The sequence below is a fragment of the Pleurodeles waltl genome, chromosome 1_1 (assembly GCF_031143425.1).
Source record: "Pleurodeles waltl isolate 20211129_DDA chromosome 1_1, aPleWal1.hap1.20221129, whole genome shotgun sequence".
NCBI lineage: Eukaryota > Metazoa > Chordata > Amphibia > Caudata > Salamandridae > Pleurodeles > Pleurodeles waltl.
The window spans coordinates 330,707,055-330,733,583 of NC_090436.1; the positions used below are offsets into that span (position 1 = coordinate 330,707,055).

Below are 26,529 nucleotides of genomic sequence, written 5' to 3' on the forward strand. Positions count from 1 at the left end.
AGTGGGTAGACGTGTTGCAAGCATTCCTCCATCACCTTTTGTGTGATTAATTAGTGCACTGTGAGCTATGGCGTCCCCACCGTGCTTGACAAATGCTTTTAACAGTAACCAAACCTTTTCAGATTTAGGTTTTCAATCAGTTATCAAAGCGATCAACTTTTCCATAGTGTGTGTGTGTATGTGTATATATATGTGTATATATATGTGTGTGTGTGTGTGTATATATATATATATATATATATATATATATATATATATATATGTATGTATGTATTTTACCCTCAAGTGATATTTGGGGAGCAGGATATTTCACGATTGGCAAAATGGTGATCCTTGCAGGTAATAAAATGTCATTTGCTTGCCTCTTGGAGTTGGGTGCAGATACTAATTATCCTCCCTAGAATCACCCAGCAGTAGTACTAATACGTTCAGTGGTAATTCACCACTGCATACATTTCTAATCTCTGCTAGTTAATCTTTCCAAAATGATTGAAAAGGCATGCAAGACCACCTCATATGATGGTAGGGACCTTCCTCTCCACACCCCCTCAGCATTGGTCAGATGCCAAACAAAGCCTGTGATGACTGGTGTAAAGTTCTACGTTGTGAGTACATTGAGTATTCCCTTTATATTGCAGACAAATTGATTTAGCTGTATGTGACCAAAACTGAATTGGGTTTCCTCTGGAATCTCCCATTTTAGCTCCTAGGAATGTGTGTTTACGTGTACCAATTAACTTTTCGAGGTGTGGTGGCGTGGCCTGGCCGTCCTGCATGACGCCCGCCACTCTGAGGCTCTGCAGGGCGGGGGCATAAATCCTTTGACAATCTGGACAGATCTGCCGACCGAGGTGCTTGTTATACTCCATTTCATGTGCTGAACAGCTAAGGAGACGAGAGCTGGTAAAAAGGGGCCAGCTCGGTGGTGGATGGCTCGAGCTGGCCTGATCACCCTGCTGACTGTGAGGCTTGACTGGCGCGCTGCTGGTGGCCACTGGCTGTGCTGCGTGGAGGCAGCTGGGGGTGCCTGGAGATGTACTGAGCACCTGTAGTGCTGACTTTGGACAGTGTGACTCCAAAGGTGTGAGATCCTGCCACGATGGGTAAGGCGGACCACAAACAAACTAAGCTGTCATTTGAGGGCAAAAAAAAAGTGCAGCCAAGCGGGCAAATAGATGGACGAATTGCCTCAAGAGGAAGATTCCCAATTCCCCTCAGTAAAGGCTGTGTTTCTGGACCTTAAACACAGCCTGGCAGACATAGATACTAAGCTAGATCATCTCACAGATCACATGGATCTTCTGAAAGATAGGGTTGATGACCATGATACCCTCCTTCAGCAGGCAGAATCTCACATTTCAGACTTGGAGGATGGCCGGCATGGGGAGGGCAAGCGGCTTCTTCAAATGGAGCGGGTGCTGGAAGTCATCCAGAATAAAAACATAGACCTTGAAGCTCACTCCAGGCAAAACACTATCCGCATCTTAGGTCTCCCGGAATCGACAGCCATGGGGCACATGGAGGAATATGTGGAAGCCAAGCTGTCTGCGCTCTTCCCTGGTGAGCTCTCTTCGGTGCTGGTGGTGGAGTGGGCGCACAGGTCTTTGGGTCTGTGGCCGCCTGGGATACCGGCACAGCCTGTTATTGAGCGCCTGCGCAAATACAAAGAGAGAAACGGTTGTCCGTCTCGCCTGTGATCGCCGCCCTATCATAGAACAAGCTCAGCATCTTTCCTGACTACACACCCGGCGTGCAGTCTCCTAACTGGGTTTTTCTCCCAGTTAAGCGCACGCTGAGCCACACGGACGCTAAATACTCCCTTATCTACCCGGCTAAGCTGTGTGTTCAACATAAAGGCAAATTACATTTTTTCGTAGATCCGAAACAGGCAGCAAAATTTGCGAAAAGCATTCCCAAAAAAGTGGCCCTGGCTGCTCGTTGGAAAATGAAGGCGGAAATAACCTGAGTGATAATGACTGAGAACAGCTGTTCACGAGGGGTGTCTGTCTTGACTGCGCCCTGTGGCCTCTTGGGCCTGCAAGCGAACTGCACTTTGGCGATGACTGGCCTGCTGGGCTCTGGACTACTTGGCAGCTCCTGCCCACCCACCCATATTGGGTGGGGAAGTCCGATGGCCGTGCCAGCGTCCCATTGGATGAGTCCTAATCAGTTGTTTGTTATGAGATGTGATATGATTTTGGGGATGGGGTAGGATGGGCGGTTGGGCCCAATTTGGGGGGCCTGAGTGGGTGGTGGACGGCAGATGTATTGTTGGCCACTGTTTGTTTTCTCTCAGTTTTTTCCTATCCGTACCTTTCTGTCCTCACAGCTGATTTGATTCCCATCTGGTTGGGGGTGGTTGTGGAGCAGTTGCGATGTCTGCCATGATGGCTCCTAATAATGTGACTACCTTGAGATGTTTGACTTGAAATGTTTGGGGGTTCAATGATGGCTGCAAGATGAGATTGGTATCCACTTATATGCAGCGCCATGCAGTAGAAATTTGCATGCTTCAAGAAGCTCACCTGACTAACACCACAAAGTTTAGGGTGAGGGCTGAATGGATTGGGGAGCTCCATGTAGCAGCTTATTCGAGCTATGCAAGGGAGGTGGCTATCCTGCTTGGAAAGGGACTGTAGTGACTTACTGAGAGTGCTCACGGACTCGCATGGCCGCTATGTCAGGCTGCAGGGTTCATTACAAGACTGGCCGTTTTGTCGGTCAGTATACAGTCCCAATGTTGATGACCCGGAGTTCTTCGGGGAAGTGTGCTACCTGGTGGACTCCTTGGGCTTGCAGTCCCTGTTATGGGGAGGTGGGCATAATGTGGTATTGGACTCTGAGGCAGATCGTGAGAGCCGGGCTCGGCCTCAACATGTGGCAGCTGCTAATGCCTTATCCCTTATTATGGCTGTGTGCTGTGGTAGATCTATGGAGGGTGAAACATGGCGCAGATAGAGGGAACATGCCTTAATACAGTACATAATAGCTGGTCCTGAGTTGATCGATGGCTTGGAACTAGAGACGTAGAGCTCTGGATGGAATCTATTGAACATATGCCCTGCACTGTCAGATAATTTTTCAGTTATATTGGTGTTGATGATCCCTAGGAGCCCTCGCCACAAATTCTCATGGTGGCTGCCACATGGTGCGCTGAGACCAGGCCTTTAGGAAGGCGATGTGAACCGTTCTTGTGGAATACTTTACTGTCAACTAGGGTTCGGTATCCTCGACGGGCACCTTATGGGAGGCATTCAAGTTAGTAATCCAGGGGGTTTGCCTTTCCAAGCAGCACGGTGTGCTAGAACAATCTCTCGCGGGCTTAGAGGCCCAGCTGGCTAGTCTGGAGAAATGAATGTGTGCAGGTATGTCTAGTGCCCTTTTGGTTGAAGTAAGAGAAGCTGTCACAATGAGGAAGTGGCACTCCGAGGTTTGTTTTCTGGGAAAGGAAGCTAAGATGAGACAATATGGAGAGGGCAGGTAAGTCGCTGGCCTTAATGATTCGACGCCTGTGGGTGGGGAACTGTTAAGCTGCTTGACTCTGCTGGTGTACGTCATGCTGTCACTGAACGGATCAGGTGGGTCTTGACGGATTTCTACTCCTCCCTATACTCCAACAACTGGGCCGCACATGGCGGCCTACACAGAATACTTTGACATTAGCCTGCTCTGGCTCGAATATGCACAGGCAGTGCTTAGACACTCCATTCATGGTTGAGGATGTCATTCAGGTTATGTGGTCTGCCGGGAGACAAGGCCACAGGTTTGGATGGGCTCAGGATCGTCTTCTCTAAGGATTACACAGACCTATTGGTGCTGCACCTGCTAGATGTTTATGCAGAGGCACTCGAGAGCAGGATTCTCATGCCTTCGTTGCGTGAAGGCCTCATTGTCACTATATTGAAACCAGGTAAAGACCTGTGCCTTTGCGACTCATAGGCCACTATCGCTAATAAATATATAAAATAAGATACTAGCAAAGCTAACTGACTCAACTACAACCCCTGCTCCCGTCTCGGGTGCTACCGGGCCAATCTGGTTTTGTTCCTGGTCGCTCGACCTTGTATAACCCCCATACCTTTTTTGCAGTGACCTGAATGACGAACCTTGAAGACCACGTTGCAGTTGTGTTCCTGGATGCCACCAAGGCGTTGGACTCCCTCGCTTGGCTAGGGAGGGCTTGATCCCTAGATTTTTCCATTTAATCTGTTTATTATACTTTGCTCCAATGGCAAGACTAAGAATCGATGGGATGATATCGGAACCTTTCCCGATAGCTAGAGGTACTCGACAAGGCTGCCCCCTCTCGACGCTGCTATTTGCAGTGGTGATGGAGACACTGGCAGTGCACTTGAGACAACATCATAACCATAGAGGATTGCCATTTAGACAATGCCTAATCCTGGTCTCTATGTATGCGGTTAATGTTGCTTTATATGTACAGGACCCACAGCTTCATCTTGACATACTGGTAGACGAGATCATACACTGTGGTCAGATCTCTGGGCTTACGATTAACTGGTCCAATTTGGTTGTTTTTCCGCCTGTCGGCTGCAATGGTACAGTACCGCTCCAAATACCCCTGGAGTTGGGCTGATGGCCTAGTGCGTTACCTGGGCATATGGCTCAGCAGAATGAGTTGTGGTCTGCCAACTATGGCAAGGCCACTATGTGGCTGGAAGACAGTGGCGGCCTGGCACTCCCTTCCGCTCTCGTTGACCGGTCGCATAGCCAAGATGGTAACTCTGCCTAAATTTCTCTGCCTTTTTTTTTTTTTTTTTTTAAATCAACATTACCCTCCCCCTCATGTCCAATTTCTTGAAAAGGCTTAGATCTTCACTCATAATTCTGGCCTGGGCTGGCAGGCAGCCCAGAATCTCATGGGAAATACTGACTCAACCCGTTTGAACTGGGTGGCTTGGCTGCCCCGATCTGGAACTTTATTATGACTGCGCACAGGCACATTTTGTGCATTTTTGGTTGAACCCCATAAACTTACTGCATCTGGCTCCAGAACACGATTCAGTCTGGCCTAATAGGCTCTCTGGAGTGATTTATGGGCCACCTAGGACGAGGGGTGTCAACACGGTTACGTGCACGGCGCGGGCTTGGAGGGTGCGCCTGAAACGTGCAAAGACTGGGAAGCTCTTTGTCCTCTCAATTCCAATGCAGGATATAATAAATCCTCAGTTATCAGAGGGTGGACGGTTCTGTGAACGCCTGCACGATCTGAATATGGCTACCCTAGGGCCTTGGTATCTGGAGGGCTCGTTCATCTCCCCAGAAGCTGTGCGAGCTGCACGATACTGCGCTATACTGCTTAATTTACTTACGAACCAAGACGCCTTTGCAAGCTAGATACCCCTGCTTTTCCGAGACTCCCTCGGTGTGCCACACGCTGGAGTTGTTGTACAAGTCACCATCTCCACGTAGACTCATCATGGGCCTATATGTTTGCATGCAGACAACTGCAGCCCCGTCTGCACTCAAGGCCAGAGCACATTGGGAAGTGGACATGGGTGAGTCCCTTCCAGACGATGTGTGGTATTATTGCTGCGTGCATATGCAAGAGCTGTCCCCAATTACAGATTGCACCTAATACACTTTAAATTCCTTCACCGCTTGTACTATACACCAAGGTGCCTTAAGAGGATGGGCATCCGGTCAGATGCTAGATGCAAAAGCTGTTTAGCGCTGGAGGCGCATTTCCTGCACTTGGCGTGGAGCTGCGGGTGCTGCAGGGATACTGAATGGATGTGCTGGGCGCGCTTGAGGAAACGGTCGGGCTCGAACTGTTGCTGTCTCCCAAATTTGCTCTCATTCTCATGGGATATGTCAAGCAGGCCCCCCCTCTTTTGAAGGCAGCCAGCACCAATAGCAACCCCACTAGTTTCCTAAGCGTAGTGGTGGTGTGTTGGGGGAAGAAACAGATACCCCGATGTAAGGAATGGCTGAGCGATGCTGTGTACAGACAGGAAGAACTAGTAGCCTACTGGGAATTGATGCTGTCTAACTTCCGTCCACGAGATATATGGACTACCCTGCAATCGTTCCTTGTGTCCCGGCCATAGTGTTGTAAGCAGCTGCTGAAATTGGTCCAGTTATGACCGAGAAGACCCCCTCCTGAGGTTACGAGCCAACACTATTCCTCTTCAAGGGAGATGTTATTGCTGCGTGGACTCCTTCATCTTTCCCCTTCCTCTCTTTCCTTCCTTCCTCTTTTCTTCCCTTTCGTTTTTTACCATTGCAGACGTTGGCCTGCATAACTGAGCTCTGTAAACCCCATCGACCTATGTCTTGACAGCATGACTCTATGCCACAGGGTAGGTCACTTGTAAATGAACCTGGGTGGCCTTCGGACAAAGTTGTTTATAATATATAGACACGAGGCTTGCTTATCACAATTTGCTCACTGTGTTTTTTTGACTGAAGTGATGGTGAATGTCTTAAACTCTTCATAAATGCATTAAAAAAAAGTATTGAGGTGTCATTAAGAAATAAACTATTGAGACCGTTTTGCCTCATAGAAATCATACCTCAACTACCCCCAGTTTTGGCTCAAATACAATGTGCCCAAGGCAGAATCTGGTTTTACCTAAAGCCATCTGCTTTTGTTAGGTGGAAAATTTGAGTGTGTTTTACTACAGTTTCGCTATTATGGTTTAGCTCCTCTAGTACAAGTGTTTTCAAGGTACTAGACCTATAGGGTGGGGTGGTCACACTGTGCTAAAATATGTAGGCAGGAATTGTTACACAGATTCTTGCAGATTATTATACTAGGCAAGAGTTTTGGTGGGCATAGAACAGTGGTACTTAACCTTTTGAATTATTTTGGGAACCCCTTTAATCATTGCTGGTTACCAGGGACCCCCACTGAATCGTGATTAGAATCTAGGGACCCCCACTGAGTCTCTACTGGAAGCCAGGCACCCAGACATAAGCATTTCCAATTATTTGAACTTCAAAACAATACACAAAAAATAATGAAACAAACGTTCATCGAATGAACGCAGAAATAATGAAATAATATTCTATTTAATTCACAAACAAATATAAAAAACTTACGTTTTAATGAAAAGGGTGCCGTTTTTCTAAATTAGATTGAGGCCACTTATCATCCATACTGTTAAGTTTGATGCACATGCACTACTCCCACAAATGAATCCGAGAATAACCATCGTTTTTAGCCTCCAATTTCTAGTTCCTTTACGTTTACAGAGCAATCTGCCATGATTATTCAACTTTCTAAGTAGTCTCAAACCTCATAAGTAGGCTTTGTGGACCTCCAGGGGTCCCGACACGCCAGATAAAAAAAACACTGGTATAGTAGATGTGCATTGTGAGAATCCTTCCTACACCCTCGTAGGCAAGAGTATTTTTCTTTGCCAATTGTAGTTTTGTATACTTATGTTATTTGTATGCTTCATGGTTGCATTGCTGGAAAACTTTGTTAATATAGTAGCTCTGAGTAGGTTAGGGTGACATGCCACTGGTAAACGCACGACAAACGCATTAGGTTTGTGTTATTTACTATGTAACGCATGTTAAAACCACTAGGCCATTAAGGGTTTATTGTTTTTGTACCTTGTTAAAGCCTGCAGTCGGGTACTGTTACATGAACCTGACTGCACACTTTGTCAAATCTTCACCAAAATACTTGCAAAATATAGGAGTAGACGATTTGTACTAATTTTATTTTTTTTAATCTTCCCGTAAGGCGTCTGAGGCGTAGCGGTCTTCCAGGATCTTGTAATGAGGAAACCATTAAATATATCCATATAGATAGATGGCCTTTGAGTAAGCCCATGTCACCCACTGGTCTTTGTAGGGGTCATTGTCGTGGATGGAATCGGAGTGTTAGTGCTGCTTTCGGTGGTGGTTCAGTCCACATCAGTCATTTGGTCTCTTGCCCTGTGAATGCATTTTGTAGTCACATGCATATTCACCTGAGTACTTAAGTCAACGCTTGTTAACCAGCTTCTCATGTCTATTGCTACCCTATTTTTCTTTCCTTCGCTTGCTTATTTTTATTGGGAAGAATACTACAGCTCCTCTGGCAGTGCTGATAGGCCATTGGATTGCTGCTTATTTCATCTGCAGTGTACCATATCCCACTTGGCTGCTTTCTCTAAACCAGGCAACTGTTATGGAATGGTCTTTGTTGTTTTGCCATTCAACGATTGCCAGCACATTGGTTGTAAACTATGCATGAAATTTAAAACAGCTGGACTGTGTAGAAGAACACTTAGACAGACCCCTGCTATGTTTAGTTTTGTTCTTGCAAGCATACACCTGATGTATGTTTTTATTTTTATTTTTCTGCTTGTAATTTTTTTTTATGTATCTGCCCTATGTTTAGTTTGTTTTATTGTGCTTGTCAGAGGGCGAATGCAAGAATGAGTCAGATGTATACATGAGTGTAAGGATGGGTGACAGAATACATGCTTCTTAAGTTTTTGAGTGCCTCAACTCATCAATGACACAAGGCACTTTCATTCATAAACGAGACCTACAGGCATTGCCAATGGGGGATAAAGCAGGAAACCCCACAAGCGTTCCATGCTACATAATTCTCGAAGGCTGGCCAGTAGGCTATCAATTCAGCTGCAGACTCTAACCTGTTGATGAACGTGGTTGATTTGACAATTCAGTAGTAGTACCTGGTAATTTTGGTTTTCCACATGCTACTTGGTTTGAGCTATAAAATGCATTTTTATACTGTGCTCATTTCCATGTAGGCGGTTTTCTCTGAATAAAAGTTTGATTTGTGTAACTGATGTTTTCCCTTGGGTGGTGCTGAACGGAAAGTATTTTTCAGTAATTCGTTGAACTGTTAAACTTTAATTCGCCAACAATACTCTTTTTCATCCATTGTTAATACTAGACACAATCGTAGGCTATATAGTGGAGGCAGGAATCTTACACTGCCAATACACGTAATCCCTTAATCACTCGACATGTGTTCTCTAAGATTAGTCTGTAGTTTGTAAGGTGCCGTTGGACACTAGTGGTGATGAAGCGGCTTTCACCTTTCAGCCTATAGCGCGAGTCTTGCATTTGTACCACATCTGAAGCTTCACTGCCCCTACGCTTCCACTCGCCCCCACTTATTGGCTTGGGATGGACCTGTTCAGTGACTTGTCGATGTGGTCTTCCTCATCACAAGCCATAAACTGCTTCAGTGTGCTTTATCTTGGTGAGGTTGGGCAGGCAGGCTTAGAGCTCAGTTCGTCAAAGGGGGGACACTTAAAACACTCACAGGAAAATTGGCACCTGTAATGTCGAAGTGCACTAGATACCAGGTGGTTCTGCTGCATAACTTACTCTATGCTTTTCTCTGCATTGTTCGGTCCTGAACATGGGATGCTTTTATCCCTCCGTGTCTGCAGGGTAGGTTTCTTAGTTGCTTTCACTAATTCCGTTTCATCCCTTCAAGCATCCGAATCCTACCATTATGGAAGGTGTCTTTCACGTGGCTGCTAAGCTTGGCGCACATTTTCGACAGTGGTGTTTGCATTTAATGCCTCAACCTTTAATGTAGGAGTTGGTTTAATTTACCTACTTACAAGATATTGAGTATCCTCCTAACTGGAAAGCTTCGCATTTGGTGACATTCTTGGACTTTTTTTTCAGGCTGTTTTAAAGATTCAAAACTTAGTTCTGAACATCTGGGTTTTCAACATGTATCCGCATAGTGATAAGCAAGCTATTGGTCCAAATGTCTCGGGTGATGCAACATAATTGTAATACAAATGTATATCAGCCTTAGGCCTAACAGTCTGCTGAAATGTAAGGCCAGGCATGAGTAGGGGGGGTTGTGCATGTAAAAAAACAGCTGAGCCCTGATGGTGGATTAAAAGGCAGGATAAGTCGATTCTTATGAAAGTTCACTGTGAGCTTTGGTGGAATACTGCTACCAAATAACAGAACGTGGGCAAGGCTCCACTTGATTTGGAGATGGAGAGGCGGTTGAGGCTTGGCGATTGCAATGCTTATCTTGGCACATAACAGGGGAGCCCATGTAATGCTAAATACAGTGGATGGCTTGGCGGATCCTCAGCCTAACAGGTTGCTGCATGGATGACGGTAGGCAGAAGTGGCTGAAGAGTTGAGGTAATCAGTTTTGCATAGGTAGTAGTGAGGAGAGTTTTACTGGGACATACCCCATTTTTACTATTTTGTGCTCTTAGCCTCCTTCCAGTTAGTGAAATAAATGGGCGTGAAACCAGTGCTGGATCCCAGAAAGCTAAACATTTCTGAAAAGTAGACAAAAATCTGAATTCAGCAAGGGGTCATTTGTGGAAATCCTACAAGGTTTTCCTACAGAAAATAAAAGCTGAAATGAAACTTTTTATACCATACAGCAGTGTAGGGGTTCCAACCTCTGATCTACTCTATCAACACCACCCATGTGCTTATTGTAATCTAAAATGCACACAAGTTTTTGCACTTTAGCAACGTGACCCCCAAATAGCCCCGGAGTGAAGTACTCATCGTGGATGGTAGTATGTACACATCCCTCCTGCCTACAAATTTCAGAGCAGGCAGCTCATTCCGCAAGGCACTGCACTGTCCCCTCTCGTTTGTTACAGACGAGCTCCCTTGGATAGCCTTTCCGGTTCGAGCAGATTATGCCTCAAGCAACATTGTCCACTCTGAACAATTCCTTGAACAACTGAACTCCAGTGTTGAAGTTATCTACATACAAATGGTGACCTTTGTTAAACAGTCGTCTACCAAGTTCCCATCCAATTTTCTCACTAACGCCAAAACTGGTTTGACAACCATGAGGGGCCAATACTGGAATCCCTAGCCGTGTAGACCCGGAAATTATAAACCTATCCTGTACTACTTTTAGACAGCATATACAATCGAATTCCATACTGTGCCCTCTTGCTAGGAATGTACTGCCTAAAAACCAAACCACCTTTGAACAGGACCAAAGACTCGTCTCCACACTGATTTCTTTTCCTGGAGCATAGACCTCTGAAAACTGATCTACAAAATGATCAAGAACAAGCCTAATCTTTAAAAAACGGTCACAATCAGGGTGACCTTGTGGCATTGTCAACAAAATGCAGCATCTGAAGAAGCAAATACCGATTAAGAGTCATGATTGCAGGAAATATAGCTGTTGCCATCAAGGGACTAGTAGACCAATAAGAAGCCAGTGATGGCTTCCTTATCAAAAAAGTCAAACCCAAGAACTTTCATCTCTGGCAGTGTTGTCCCTCAAATACTGTTCGGCATACAAATTAGTCTGCTCAGCAATCTCTACCAAAAATACATTGTCCATAAACAACTCAAAGAAATTGACAGGCAAAAAGTTTTCCGTATTTACTCTACACCCTGGGAGACCAGTAAAGGCAGGCAACTGTGGCTGCTCCATGTTTGAGGCAACCCAGGTGTCAGGTCTTCCAATGGGAAGCCTTTCAGCCGCTGGCTGCTGCACCATTGGTACATCAGTGTCCTCCTCTAAAACAGGCCCTTCATCTGCACTGAGTGGCTTCCCCATAAAAAAAAACTCCCCTTGGGCAGAAAACTAACTGCCAGAATCTCGCTTCCTCCTCTACCTCAGATGCAGAGTCAGTCTCCTAATCATGATCAGAAGACGGCTCACAAAGCATACTAACAACCTGCTGAGCGGTCACCCTGTGGCTAGCCATGATCCTTTCAAAGAAAAGTAACATGACTAATGCGCCAACAACTAGCACGATCTAAAATAAGTAATAAACAAAGTGTGGCTTTATCACAAAAAGTTATGTATTCAAAAACGATACCACTCACTTGGTTGAAAAAGCTAGACTCACCAGCCTCTACTCTGTACAGACACAGCAATCATCAAAGATATCCCACTTAAAAAAAAAAATAAAGAAAAGAAAATTAGACATAAGACAATACAAATATCATTGTGCACAAATCTAAGGACAATTCCAAACACAATCCTGCATTTAGTACACCACCTACAAACCTGTCATTCATGCATGACCGCAATACTTTGGAGTAAATGGCAGGTCAACCACTGCCAAAACTGCAACCAGCCACAGCAAAAGCTTTGAACTAGAACAAAAAAGAGAAATAAACTGTTATAATCACAAATGACAGTTGACTAACACCCCGCCGCCAAACATTTAGAAATTTTCCCTGGTGTCTAGTGGTCTCTGGGGACAGATTAATCCTTTGCCCAAGGGGCCACCTCGCCAAACCACACACACAAGATCCCCAGTACGAAGGGGATTCTACCCCCCTAGGCGGCAGAAAAAACAAAAAATAGGCGTAGAAGTGCCCAACAGTGTTTTTCCCCCTTTGGGGGGGTGACCCTTGCCTAGAGGTTGTCCACCAACACACAAACAAACCAAGTTGCTCAACATCCCTTGTGTCATTGTGACCCCCCCCCCCCCCCCCCCCACCCCCCCAGGGGGTGGGGGCAGATTGACTTAAAAATGATGAGCCAATCTACCTCCAAGGGGGCAGAAATGGCGTGGACACTACCTTCTCCCTTCATTATGCCCCATTAGGACATGAATTAGATTTTGACCTATCTGTGTTCTCTTTTTGAACCCATGAATGATTGAATGATTGTCTTCTCAGGCTGTTGACTTACACCTCTTTTTTTTTTGGTGAGCATTACCTCAGCCTCGTGGGTGAGCGAGCTTCACACCCTCTTGGTTCAGCCACTATATACTACCTTTTACCAGAACACACTGGTTCTCAAAATGCATGCCTCTTTTCTACCCATTTCACGTCGGTCAGACTACCATACTTTTGATGATCTTTGCTTCATTCCTCCAATCTTGCCCCACACACCCCTTCTTATTAGCACCATTGTTAGAATTCAAAGAGGGCCCTTTATATCAATCATACAAAGAAATACCAACTGGCCGATCAGCTTTTCATTGCTGCCTTAGCTCAGGTGAATCCAAAAGGCTGTGCTGAAGAGGGCCATCTTTTGATGGACTGTACTCTGAATTAAAATCTGCTATGCCAGGACCAAAAAGTTACCTAGTCCTCACTAACCCAAGAGTAATATTACTGTCCAATTTGGGGTCTGTATCATACATGTGTGACTTACACTAGTGTATGGACTTCCTATGTCACTTGAACTGAAACAATAGCACAGAACAAATCAAAGCTTGAAAATATCGAACTCTCAATGTGGACTGATGTCACCAACATGCACAGCTTGCTCAAATATGCAGTGCCTGTCCAGTTGCATGGTCAGACCCTGGAGATATTGTCAGTCCCTTCCATGGTATCTGCTGGAGCCTGGGTTGTTAATATCATGGCAATTTGTAGCCCAGGGAGGTGGGATGGAGAGGTGGGTGGAGAAGTGGAGATGGTTGAGGAGGAGACTGCCTTTCCTGTGGTAGAAAACTGTCCTGGGATGTTAGAGAGATGGCGACATGGACTTTGAGTGACAAACATGCATCCCCAACTAAGCAACATTGGGACTACTTGCTGTTAAGGTGTCTTTGAATACTCTGACATTAGATGTCCCAGTCATTACACCAGCAACTGTTCTAAATCATACCATACCTGAACATAGAGTTGGTCATTACCGCAACACAGAAGCAGTGACTAGGCAATCCTTCTGCTTGCAGAAAGTGCCACACCCTACCTCACCATTCACATAGGATTGTGTGTATGTGTCCTATTGTAAGGGGACCTTCCTATTTATTTGGGTTGCCCGACTTTGATTTTAAGGCCAGAGCTGATAAGAAATATCCACACTGAGACCGTGCTGATCAGCCCTGGAACCCTTTTGATAAAGTTCCAGCACACAGTCCTCTAAGAAATTAAGGTGGGGGTACATATATATGATCTAAATTTAAAGAGCTTATTATCATCAAAGTTCATTTTTTAATGAGAAATGACATTTTGAGTGCAACTGGAGTCTGGTTGTATATATTTTTGTTATACGACTCTCACTATGCGAGTATGCTGTAGTTCTTTTGTGGAAGCAATGGAAAAGCAAATTGTTTTAGGTTATGTAGAATTGTATGGTGCACTTATCAGCCATTAACGTAACCAGGTGCCAGAGCAGGAGCTTGGGTCTGGATGTGCTTCTAGTTGAACCTACAGGTCTTAAGCTTCCTTTGGAAGTTGAGTAGTGTGGTGGTCCTGATATGTAGTGGGAGTCCATTCCAGTTTTTGGGGGCAATGAAGGAGAAAGCATAACCACCTGTCTTGATTCTGTGGATGAGAGAGATTTGTGCCGGGGAGGGGGTGGGGGGGAGGGAGAAGTGGAGCATAGATGTCTGGAGGGTTGGTAAAGTTGGATGTTGAGGTAGGCTGGTCCTGCAATGTGGATGACTTTATAGCACTTCTGGATGGGAAGCCAGTGCAGTCATGTGTGGTAGAGTATGATTTGTACGCTTCTGTGGATGTCTCGGATGATTCTTGCGGCGGTGTTCTGGATGGTTTAGAGCCTTTGTGTGAGTTGGCAGGAGATGCAGATGTATAGTGTGTTGCTGTAGCTAAGTCTGCTAGTGATGAGGTCCTGGGTGACCATGTGTCTAGTGTATGAGGAGAGCCATGTGAAGATTTAGTGAAGCATTGAGGAAGTGGGAACACAATGCAATCATGATTTTTCATCGAGAGCTTGTTCAGGAAGATGCAGAGGCTTCTGGTGTTGTCTGTGGAGGTGGGCATAGCTCCCAAGTAGGGTTGAAACAATCGTTCCAGGGGTTTTTATTATTTCCTAGGATCATTTTCTCTGTTTTATCGGTGTTGAGGTAGTTTTCTTGCATCCAGTTTGCTATCTCTGACAAACGTTCTGAAGTCGTTCCTGGTGGTGTTGGTGCCAGTAAGGGAGACAGGATGATATGAGTGTCATCGGCATAGACTATTGTTGTTGTGAGATCTTATGATGCGGCCGAGAGGTGCCATGTTAAAACTGAACAGAGTCAGACTGAGGAAGGAACCCTGGAAGACTCTGCAAATGAGCTTCTTGGGTTTGAAGACGAAAGTGGAGAGTCTAACTTGTGTCCTGTTGGAGAGGAAGGAGGAGTTCTAAACAAGGTTAGGTCCTTGGACTGCTTGTTCCTATAGTCTGGCGAGCAGGGTGCTGTGGAAGGCTGTGAAATGCCGCTGAGAGTTTGAGCAGGATGACTGCATCATTTTCTCCTCATCTGTGACTGAGCATTTGTCATTTGTTGCCTGGAAGGAGGTCTCCAAACTGTGGTTGCTGACGTAATCCTGACTGAGTGGAGTCCAGGAGGTGGTGCTCCAAAAGACGGCGGAGAGCTGCTTGTTGATCTTTCTCCAGGACTTTCGCTGGGAAGGGTAGAAATGAGATGGGCTTGTAGTTGCTGAGATCCAAAGAATTAGATCATGGATTTCTTTTCAGCAGAGCAGTGACTTCCGTGTGTTTCCAGCTGTCAGTGAAGTATCTGCTGAGGATGGAGTTGATGATTGGGGTGAGGTTGAAACTGATCAGTGTGCTTCCCAGGTTGTGCATGTGGTGGGGGGAGGGGGGTGCAGGGATTTGAGGGGGACCTCGAGTGGATGGTCTGCATGATTCGGGTGGTGTCCTGTGTGGTGAGGTGTCTCCAGTTTGCTAGGAGGTGGGTGCTTATGGTGACCGTGGGAGGTTGCGTGATTACCTTAATGGTGGGTTGGGGGTGCAAACTTAATGTAGATCTTGAGGATTTTGTTGTGGAAGCAGTCCAGGAGGGTATTACATAGGAACCGTGAGAAGGTGATGGGTTTGGTGGCGGCTGTCGAGGTGGTGAATTCCTTGACAATGTCTTTGTTGGAGCAGAATTTGAGTCTGATCGCGAGGCTGCTTTCCTAGCTTCTTTGATCTGTGCGTCATGCCTTCTGAGATTGGATTTATAGGTGTCTCTGGAGGTATTCTCTCTGCTGGTCCTCAAACTTCTTTCCATCTGCTTGCAATAGTACTTGGGAGTCCCTGAGGTCCTTGGTGTACAAGCAAGCTTGAGCATAAGTGTTTTTTTTTTTTTTTTAATTAGGACCAAGTTGTTGGTGCAGTCTGAGTCAAAGCTGGTTGGGTCTTTCTATAGGTCGCCCTGTAAGGGTTGGTGGTTTGGCTGGATCTGAGGGCATGGGTCCAGTCTGCTTCTGTTGTGTTGCTTCAGTTGCAGCTGAGTTTGATGGTCTGGCTAGGTTTGTTGGGAGAAGTGCTGATGTATAAGTGTACAATGGTGTAGTCTGTCCAGGTGAGCACAGATGTGGCTGAATCTGCTCTTGTTACTGGACGTAAAGATTGGGTTGAGTGTGGGTCCGGTAGCGTGAGTTGGCCCTTGTATGAGCTGCATGAGGCTGATGTTGAGGCTTTCTGGAAGGTTGGTGGCATTTCCAGTCCATGGGGTAATTGAGATGGCAGCTGAGGTTGCAGAGTAGGAGGAAGTTGTATCTGATGTTTTGGGGGGAGGGGGGTGAAGGTGAGGAGATTGCTGAAGGTGGAGCGTTGTCCTAGCGGTTGGTAGGCCAGGGTGCCTGTGATGGTTGTGAAGTGGCTGATCTGTAGTTGGATGTGCAGGTGTTCCATGAACGCTGTCGGTTCATTCGAAGAGATGGTGCAGGTGATGGTATCCTTGTGGTTGATTGCAAGGCCTCCTCCCAGTTTGTGGGGCTTGTCATGGCTGATAATCTTGAATCCCGGGAGATGCCATGGCGGTGGTGGAGGACTGGCTGAGCCAAGTCTCTGTGAGGAAGAGGATGTCAGGGGAGTGGTTGTCAATGAATTCCCAGATCTTGGTAGTGCTTGCAGTGGTATCTAATGTATGCAGGCAATGTGAGGTATGTGCAGTGGGTGGCGGGGGGGGGAGGTGTATTTGCCGGAGAATCAGCAGTGGGCACAAGAGGCCCTACCATGCGGCGCACAGGCAGTGGTGGAGTTCATTGTTTGGTGCTAGCAGGTCAGCGGAGCTGTAACGGTGGCAGTTGGACAGATCTGGGAACATGGTGCTGACTGCAGTCTAGTTGCAGACTGGCTTATCTTTGGTGTGCCTTCGGCATGCCTTCTGCAGGATCGCACAGCGACTACCATTATATAGGGCCTTGGATGGGAGGAGCATCCAGAGCAGGGCTAAGGTGGGTCTGGAGGAGGCACACGAGATGCAGGTAAGGAGAGGGGAAGGAGAGAAGAAAGGGGCGTGGTTGGAAGGAGGATGGGAGCACAGTTACGGGCAGAGCAAAAGGGGCAAAACTAATACAAAAGACCAAGGCACACCAGACAAACTGGCACAGACAAAACTAGTATGAAGACGAGGTAAAATGAGTACAGAAATCAAAACTGGTACGGGGTCAAATGAAGCAAAAAACGAGTACAAGAGAACGGGCTCAAAATACTAAAGGCCTAGGCAGATCAGCAGCAAGGGCACTTGTGACAGTGGGCACAGAACCCAGGCACAAGGAGAGACTGACATGAAGGAAGAGCAAAGAAGTTTTCATAGAACTGTTGTAACCTAACCAGGTTAATAACCACATTTCCGACACGGTCTCTAATTTGTTTAAAGATTATAATCTATGCGAGTAATTGCAGTTGCTTGAACTGGGCTGTTTTGCTTTTTTTAGCTCTTTTTTAATTCATATGTTTTTAGAGATCAGACATAGTTACAAAAAAAGCCTTTTTGTACCATTTTGCAATGAAGTACACAACCACTAAACAAGAGGAATATCATTTCAACTTTCTTTTGTTGGGTTTTGATCCTGTTCCAACAGCCAGAAGAAAGGAAAATAGGTAAAGGAAGCGGAATTCAGCAGTTGTAGATGTGCTTCTGGGTTGGGATTCTTGTGCATAATGGTGTAGAAACCTTAAATGTTTGTTTGGCTGTGTGTTTTTTTTTTTTTTTTTTTTTTTTTTTTTTTTTAACCTTCTCGTGACACATGCAATTCATTTTACATTCGACGTGTATATTGCAGGAAATAGAAATATTAATCCCACCACTAACGTTTTTTTTTCTTTTTTTTTCTTCTACCTACACGCTATCACTGATGTGTACAGCTGGAGTTTAATTAAAAATCTGTAGGCATGCAAGACTAAGAACCGTACATAGCAAAATTATATTTACAAAAAAAATACAAAATAACATGTACAACAGTCAAATCACAAAACACATTTATCTTCAGACATACCTTGAATATCTAGATTAATATAAATTGCATTGACATGCGGAGTCTTTTGTACTGCTTGTTTTTATGAATCTTGAGGTCCTTGTTCCCAAGCTATTTACAACTCCTATCCCCAACAAAATAAAAACTGACCTTGAGTTTTTAATTTTCCCTAGGTGCTCCTGATCCCACAGCGGGTGCTAGCATAGATGACGAAAACTGCTGGCATTTGGATGAAGAGCAAGTCCAGGAGCAGGTTAAACTCTTCCTCTCCCAAGGCGGTTATCATGGCTCAGGGAAACAGCTTAATTTGCTTTTTGCAAAGGTAAGCATAGTTATGATAATCCTTCATATTTCTTTCTTATGGTTTGTGAGGTTTTTTTATGCTACACAAACTTTGATGAAAATTTTGTCCTGCTACAAGGACACTAATAAAATTCATTGATTGAATGGAGATGGGTGGAAGTTTAGACTGCAAATTGCGCCTCCTTCGTAGAATGTGCTGTTAACTTGTAATGTTATCAGTTAGCCTTTGTGGTTTAGAGTCTTTTGTCAACAAGGTGAACAATATTTTGAATTGTACCATTGGCCTTTTCGAACCTATTCCTGTTGTATGTGAAGATCAGGTCACCCATATATGGAGCAAACATTTCATGGACCTTCACCACAGCAAGAAGCTTAGCCCCGTTTACCGTGGATATTAAGTGTGTCTAGTTGGAAAATGGATGAGTGTGCAGCATGATCATTGCCCCTTAACTAGTGGGGCTGATAAAATGTAGAATTGGTCACTTCCTCAACCACGTCTGTTAGGTTCTACCTTTTTTTTTTTTTTTTTTTTAAGGTCTTGCAGCGTCTAGCTATTTGTTGCCAAAGGCCTATTCTCAGATCCACTAGAATTGTGGTGTGATGCTATGGCTGTATAATTTGCCTTTTCTTCACCCTCATTTTTGTGAACCCTACAGCATAGTTTCAGTGGTCATCCCTATGTACTATTCCTATACTCCGAATGCGCGCCCATGTTGCTTACTTATTCTGATTTAATTGCTTCTTATTTAATACCTTACTTCCTTTTCTTAATTAGAAAAACAAGGGAACCCATGACTACCAAGGGACCTGGGGTGAAGTATCTTTAGAGGAACAGTGGTCCCTAAGGAATGAAGACTTCTAAATTATAATCATAGAATTACAATGAAATCTATGATGGATTGTCAAATAATTTAAACAATAATGTGTTTATTCAGTCACAGATAGCACAAAATGGTGAGAAACAAACCACATTAAGGGGCTATTGCCATCAGTGACATTAGGCATATTGACTGTGACATGGCAGTAATATGAGTTAAGTCACAAACATGCTTATTATAACTTAAACGTTTTCTTTCCTGAAGCTTCTTCACCTGTGGGGTATAATTTCCATCCTCCACTATTGAATACCCCATCCGTCACTTGCTTTTTTTCTTGTTGGATCACTTTTTTTGTTTGTTTTACTTGTGTGTGTGTGTATGTGTGTATGTATGTATGTGTATGTATGTGTGTGTATGTATATGTGTGTATGTATATGTGTGTATGTATATGTGTGTATGTGTGTATGTGTGTATGTGTGTGTATATGTATATATATATATATATATATATATATATATATATATATATATCTCTTATTTTATTTTATTTCTCACCGGGCTTGTAGGCTCTATGGAAAAAGTCGTTTTCAGCAAGAGCAGTAAAAGTAACCACACTACAATTAAAGATTTCAAGGCAAGAATATCAAGCCCAATTACTAGGCCTCACCTGGAGCAAACACAATTTTCTGGTGATCCGAAAATCTAAATAACCCAGAGATTAGTTCTTGGAGGCTCTACTACAATATTTCTATTCCTTATTAGTTAATTGAGATTGCCAAAGGATGTGTTGAATTATAAGCAAGAAGACACTTTCCATTGTTGTGACATGCTCTTATTGGACATTCGTTTCCCCTATGCTGCTTAAGGCATTACAGATTAGAGCTTAGATGTCTGCTTCTTCCTACACATTCTTAAACGTTAGCGTATGGGGAGCCAGCATAGATTTAAATCTAGAATAGCTTTCTGTTGGGAAGCCGTTTGCCCATCTTATCTCAAGGGTGTGGAATTCCTGTAGCCCCACACCCAGGACATATTGTTTGAGGTAAAGAGCAACAAGGTTTCATATTTATTTTGTCCTTAAGACAAGTAGGCCCAATCCCCTGAAGCGCAGACCCTTTGGCTGCCAGTTTACTGTACCACATTATGGATCGGGAAAGGGCATTGTCTATAGTAAAGGTAATATTTGTGTCCACATGTTAATGCTGTTCGAACTTGTATTTACGGTTCATTAATGTAAATCCTTTATTAGGGTAAGCTTGCACTAAGGAAATGTAGTAATCTCCGACAGCACTACTGATAGTAGTTCCAGTATAAAATGTGTACCTATGTTTACAAAACTGAATATAAGACTACATATATTGGTCCCAGAATGCTCTCTGATTAGATGCAAATATTTGCAGAAGCTTGAAAGCAATAAGTATTCTTTGATTTCAAAATAAAAACGTTAATTTAAAAAAAAATGCAGTGGGGGGGAAACGTTTTGCTAAGCTGCTGTGAAATTTTAGGTACCATTTCTTTGAAGCAGCATTTAGTAAAATGTAATGCAAGCTAGCGTTTCTAAAAAAAAAAAGTTCATAATCGAAAAATCAGTGTAGCCAGTTTCAACAAGATTATGGGAAATATGAAAATAAACAAGCATTGCCAAATTCAGTAGGTTTGACATTGGTTGCCAGCCTTTTGCTTTTGTCAATACATGCCTTGTGTTCTCATGGTTTTTGTAAAACTTTGTTGTGGTAGCTGCCAGACCCTGATTATTATAACTAACATTGGCAAAAGCAAAAATATTTTTTTGGTCTCAAAGCATACATTGCCACAGTAGTTCCTGTTATTGAACAAAACTACTTTGTGTCGATAGGCTCCTTGTAAAAGAGCACAATGGTGTCACTCTTAGTGAAGCCAACCAATAGATACAGAGAGACAGAATTTCAACAAAAACAAAAGGTCGTGGTTAACACCAGATATAATTAGGGGCCCAGTTCATAAAGGAAGTCACAAAGTGCACCTATGGTATGTCTTTGCATTAGTGCAGATTCACAACTCATGAATTACCAAGAATTTACAGAAGTAGGCCAGGAAGTGGTGTTTCTAAAAAATATTAATGAACTACATTTTAGCTCAAGCAAATATATACGCCTAGAGTTGTGCATGTGAAAATCTGTCGCATTTACAAGTTCACTTTTCCTCTAATTACATTTTTACCCCCAACTGCCAGAAATAAATGTCCAAACTTTACTATGGAAAACAATTAGAGAACAGCTGGAACCCTCCTAATACCCCCCCCCCCCCCCAAAAGATATGCAAGTTTGTAGGTTTGTATAGACTCACGTGGGCATTGCAAACCTGGAACTATTGCTTACTGCAAACCTACAGCCTCTCTATGTACACCTGTGGAAAGATGGAAAAGTAAGAGATTTGCTTACATTCAAACCCTATTATAGTATGAACCCCGGCATAATCAGGGAGGCTATCAGAGCCCTTTTACAATGAGGTTGCTGCCATGGTTTGTCACCGCACTACATGGCACCAAAGGGATAAGTGGATTTTGTTACAGGACAAGTAGATTTATGAAGCAACCTGTCCCATGGACAAGTAGATATTTGATTAAAATGCACACCCCTGTACCTTATTCTCTTGCATTCACTAAGATGTCTGATGTAATCATAGACGATAGAAATGTTTTTTTGTTTTTGTTAAATTTGCCATAAATGCATTGAACAGCTTGTTGATCTTTTTCCACCTTGATTCAGGTAGCCATGCTCAGCATGCACTAAAGAAATCCATTATATGGAGGTTGGCATTGAGATTTATGGAGAGAATTTCCCCCATTTAAACATGTTCCGTTAGAGTTGAAACAATAAGAGTAGACTTTGTACCATTTTCCCACATACCTTAATTCATCTTGCTTCAAATTAAAAGGGCATTTGCAAAATGCACATCATAACTAAAGGTTAGTTTTCAGATTTTCACATATAAGCACACCGGTCTAATTTTTAAGAACCTGAAAAGGCAGAAATTGGCTTTTTGTTGCAGTGTCTGTCCAAGCTGTCAATCATGATTGCCAGGTCCATATCTGCACATATTTACCCCCTATCTGTTATAGGGTCCTTATGTTCACACCCAAACCTTCAATAAAATTCCTAAGCAGGATTGTTCTTTGGGAATGAGATTTTATTCAGCCTTCTGACATAGGAGCTCTTTGAGCTCCAGCAAATGACTGACCAAAAGCCTACTCAGCAGAGGAATGTAGTGCATAAAACGTGGCAACTGTATCTGCAAAATTATTTCCTTTTAACATTTAACTGCCCCCCTACTCCCTCCCATGAGCTACACATTTCACAACATCTGGGGCGCCATTTGCAGAGCTTGCAAAAGGTGAAACAAATGTGTGTTGTTGCTTATTGGAGCACAAGCTGATGTCAGAAACCCCCCCCCTCTGAGACCAAAGCTGCCCATAGTCATGCACCACACCAAACCCATAGGACAAATCCATGTAAACTGCAGCATTTACATTTTTTGCTTTAGAGCATGCTCTTGTGAGAGTAAACAATTCTGCAACTGTGTACTGGCCATAAATGCCCTAAAACAGAGATTTCAACTATTGTCAGTGGTGCACACAGCATATGTAGCGCTTTAAATCCCTTATGCATGGCCCATCTAGGAACAGTACATTGAGACAATGTTCCAGGGTTTTGTGTTCGTTGTCTGGATGTGGTTTTGTGGACAATTCGGACTTCCCAGCAAGACGAAGGTGTTGACTGTGTACAAGTGACAAAGGCAAGAATGGAACAGTAAAAAATCCACAGGTTTCTACCGATACTGTGTAAGTAGCAAGCAAAGTTATTTCAAAGCATGTATGTTGGGCATCTGTAAAATTGTGTTCTATGTTGAGTCAACACATTTTATTTAAATGCGCTTGCCACTTTGTTGCTCACTTAATGGATTCTTTAGGTTGATGCTTACCACCCCCTGTTTTCTGTAAGTATAATTTTGGAAGAGCTTCTTGGGCGTCCTCAGCTGTTCAGGTACATGGAATGCTTTGACGTTCAAGTTCAAGGGCCTTTGTTTCGAACACCGAAAACCAGAATCTCACAGGATGCACCAGCGCAACATTAACAGGCTGTCCACTTCCAGTGTGGCAGCGGCTCGGAGGCATCCTGGAAGAGTGGTTGATACAGGATCGAAGGAAGCTGAAAAATGCTCAACTGGGCACTGTATCACAGCACAGGGAAAATCCTTTACCTTAATCTGCTATACCCAGGTCTGGGGGATGAACACACAGCATGTTTAAGCTCTAGGAATTCCCTTTTTCACACTCCAACCAAAGCAGTGGATTGGAGCCATCTTTCCTTGCCAGTCATGTAAATGGTTGCACTATGAGTGAACATTTTTGTATCTACTGCCTAGTTTATCCTACCTCCCAACCAACCTCACACCTCTCTGCATACAGGACGGGGCAAACTAACACAGCTGTTGTCCTCTCTTGAAACCCCTTCCTCATGCCTTTCTCTATCTCATGCCTTAAATAGATTACCATAGACAGTGGTTTTCTCCCTACCTTTTTGACTTCGGTGGACCCCCACTGTATCCTTACTGGAACCTTGGGATGCCCACTTAGTCATTACTAGAAGCTGGGGACCAAGCCTATACATTGTTCATGATTTGAAATGCAAAACACACAAATACGGAAACATGCATGCATCACATGTACACAAATAACACATTTTATTTAATTTGTCAACAAAATAAAATTATATTTTGTTTGCATCGGCACTGCTCCCGTGATAAAATCTGGGGATATTAATTTAATTTATAGTCTCCAGTTTCTAAATCCTTGACATTTACAGTACATTTTAAAATATTCAGTTGTACATTTAGCCACTTTATATAAACTGTGTATCTGTTAATATTTGTGTTTCTAAGCAGATACAGACCGCCCCTAAGGAGACTACACAGACCCCCATTTGGCTCTCCGGACCACAGGTTGGGGACCACTGCTGTAGACTGACAATACTGTCCCTTTGCAAGGGAGAGTTTATGTACCACCTCGAGCCAAGTAATAAATCTGAGCAATAGTCTTTTACATGTTTCCCTTGTAGGTGAGGCAACCAACAAATCATCCATATACTGAGCCAGCACGGTTCCGTGAGCAAAATGCCAATATTCTGAATACTTATAGGGCTTGAGAAAAGATGGTACCTTTTTATATATGCATCTATCCTATTTCGAAACAAACAAGGGCTCCCCAACTACAATGTTCTGAAGTGAGACAGGGGAATAAAGTACAACTAACTGAAACAAACCCACCTTCAGACCAAATCTCTAATGTCAAACTGTATGTCTAAGACAACTAATAATCAACAATTGATATGTTAATTGATAAAATAACCAAATAGAAGTGTATAATACAAGAAACTCCTGTACCCCCTGGGACATGTAGAACAAATACAAGATCTCTCAATCGTACAATATAAAAAACAATAGATATCCATAACATATACAAGATAAGCATGTGATGTTCTCCCATTGGGACTGTCTAGTCCCAATAAGTTGATCCAACTGAGTTACAGTTCTTCAATGGTCACAGCTTGAATGTCCAAAAAAGATATTTGACATTATTGTTGAAAAATCCTCGATTTTTATTATATTTCTGTTTGAGAAACATTTCTTGTTGGTTGATGCAAAATAGTCTTTATTGGCCATGATTACCAGAGAAAAAAAATGAAAGGGAGAAAAGAATCCAATAAAACGTCTTTGTCCATGTCAGAAGTGCCAACGCGCGTTCCCTTTTATAAGTGGCCACAAAGGGTCACACCTTTTCAGGGCACATGTCTATAATATATAATATATATATATATATATATATATATATATCTCCCAGGAGAGGCTATAGTATCATCAACAAAATTACTTATATCTATTTGCTTGAGAAACGAGAGACCAACAATGTCAAGACAAAATAAGTGAGAGAAAACAGAAAAAAGAGGGAGACAACACGGAAGACTGTGTGAGATAATATCTGGTGCCATTGATGATGATCATGGAGAAAAAATTACGCCATGTAAGCATGTTATATATAGAGAGAGAGCGAGAGATCACACACAGTCATCCGTGGATAAATGTTTAGTATCTTCCCTTGTCAAAATCTCAAAAAGGTATTAGTATAGTGTGCTTATAGGTAACCCCAGTGAATATGTCCACACCAAAGAAAAACATACTGGAGTACTCTTAACTGTCTCCCTTGAAGTGAATTTCTTCTCAAGAAGCTCTTACTATTGAGAGTAGGGCTCATAGAGCTCCAGTCCTAATCTCATCGACTGTCAGTAATCCTTGTATAAAGATAGAAAAACAGCAAACACATCAAAAGGACTAAATGTCATCAAGGGAATATAAGCTCAACGATCTTTTTGCTGATGCCTTAAAATGTTACTATATGGATTCTACAGAGTCCTTACCTCTTAAATCCCGATCCATAGTGTTGGCGATATCAGCAATGTCTCTAATATTCATCCTCACAGTTCTCTTCCTAAATAATTTGTAATCACGAAACGGATGAAAGTTTCACATGCCATCCAGCGGCCGGAAGATGCCAGTAATGTAAAAGCTTGCGAGAAAAAGCGAGTCAGAGATGCAGTAAACAACGGACAACGAAGATGCCCTATGTGCAGTGGGAATACATAGTCTCCATGATGGAATGTTGGCAGAAAGAACTACTAGTGAACGTGCCCAACATGATGCATTATTCTTGCAATACGACCAACTGTTCGTATAAACACTCAACATACAGAAGGAAAAAAATCCTTTATGAGCCTTGTCCAATGACCACATAAATTGCAGAACCTGTACTAAAGCAATATAACGATGAATAGGAAAGAAAGAAAAAATGATCTCACTCGTTTAAGAATCAACGTGAGAATTTGGGTATTCAAGATAACCAAATACACCCAGTCTGTAAAGTGTGCTTCTATTAAATGGTCAGCGCAATGTAACAGCACGGCCTCCTATAGTATTAAAATATCCACTCCACAGGGTTCTACAAATACTGCCATCTTGGATAAACTCTTCTATGTAAAGACCCCATAATATAATGTAAAAGGATAAAAAGAAGTCATCTTGTAGAATGAAAAAAGTGGATTTATATAATTATTTACAGAGAAATACAAGAACCCAAGGACAATGTGGCGGGTATCAATATTGGAGGCAACGGTCTAGTCCTCAGCTAACAAGACGAATTTAAGAATCTATATAAAGACTCCTTTACCAATGAGCTAAATAATTATGAAATAAAGAGAAACTCTGTGTGTCAACAAAGATACAAATTCTAAAGAAAA

At 43.3% G+C, this 26,529-nt stretch overlaps 1 protein-coding gene across 2 annotated transcripts in view; it reads left to right on the plus strand.

The window, feature by feature from the left end:
* ZSWIM6 (zinc finger SWIM-type containing 6) overlaps positions 1 to 26,529 on the plus strand; it is a 368,676-nt gene that overhangs the window by 168,411 nt on the left and 173,736 nt on the right. For both annotated transcript variants that reach the window (XM_069222559.1, XM_069222552.1), the window contains exon 3: positions 18,255 to 18,403. In XM_069222559.1, the coding sequence (XP_069078660.1) occupies positions 18,255 to 18,403 (149 nt within the window). The remainder of the gene's footprint in view (positions 1 to 18,254; positions 18,404 to 26,529) is intronic.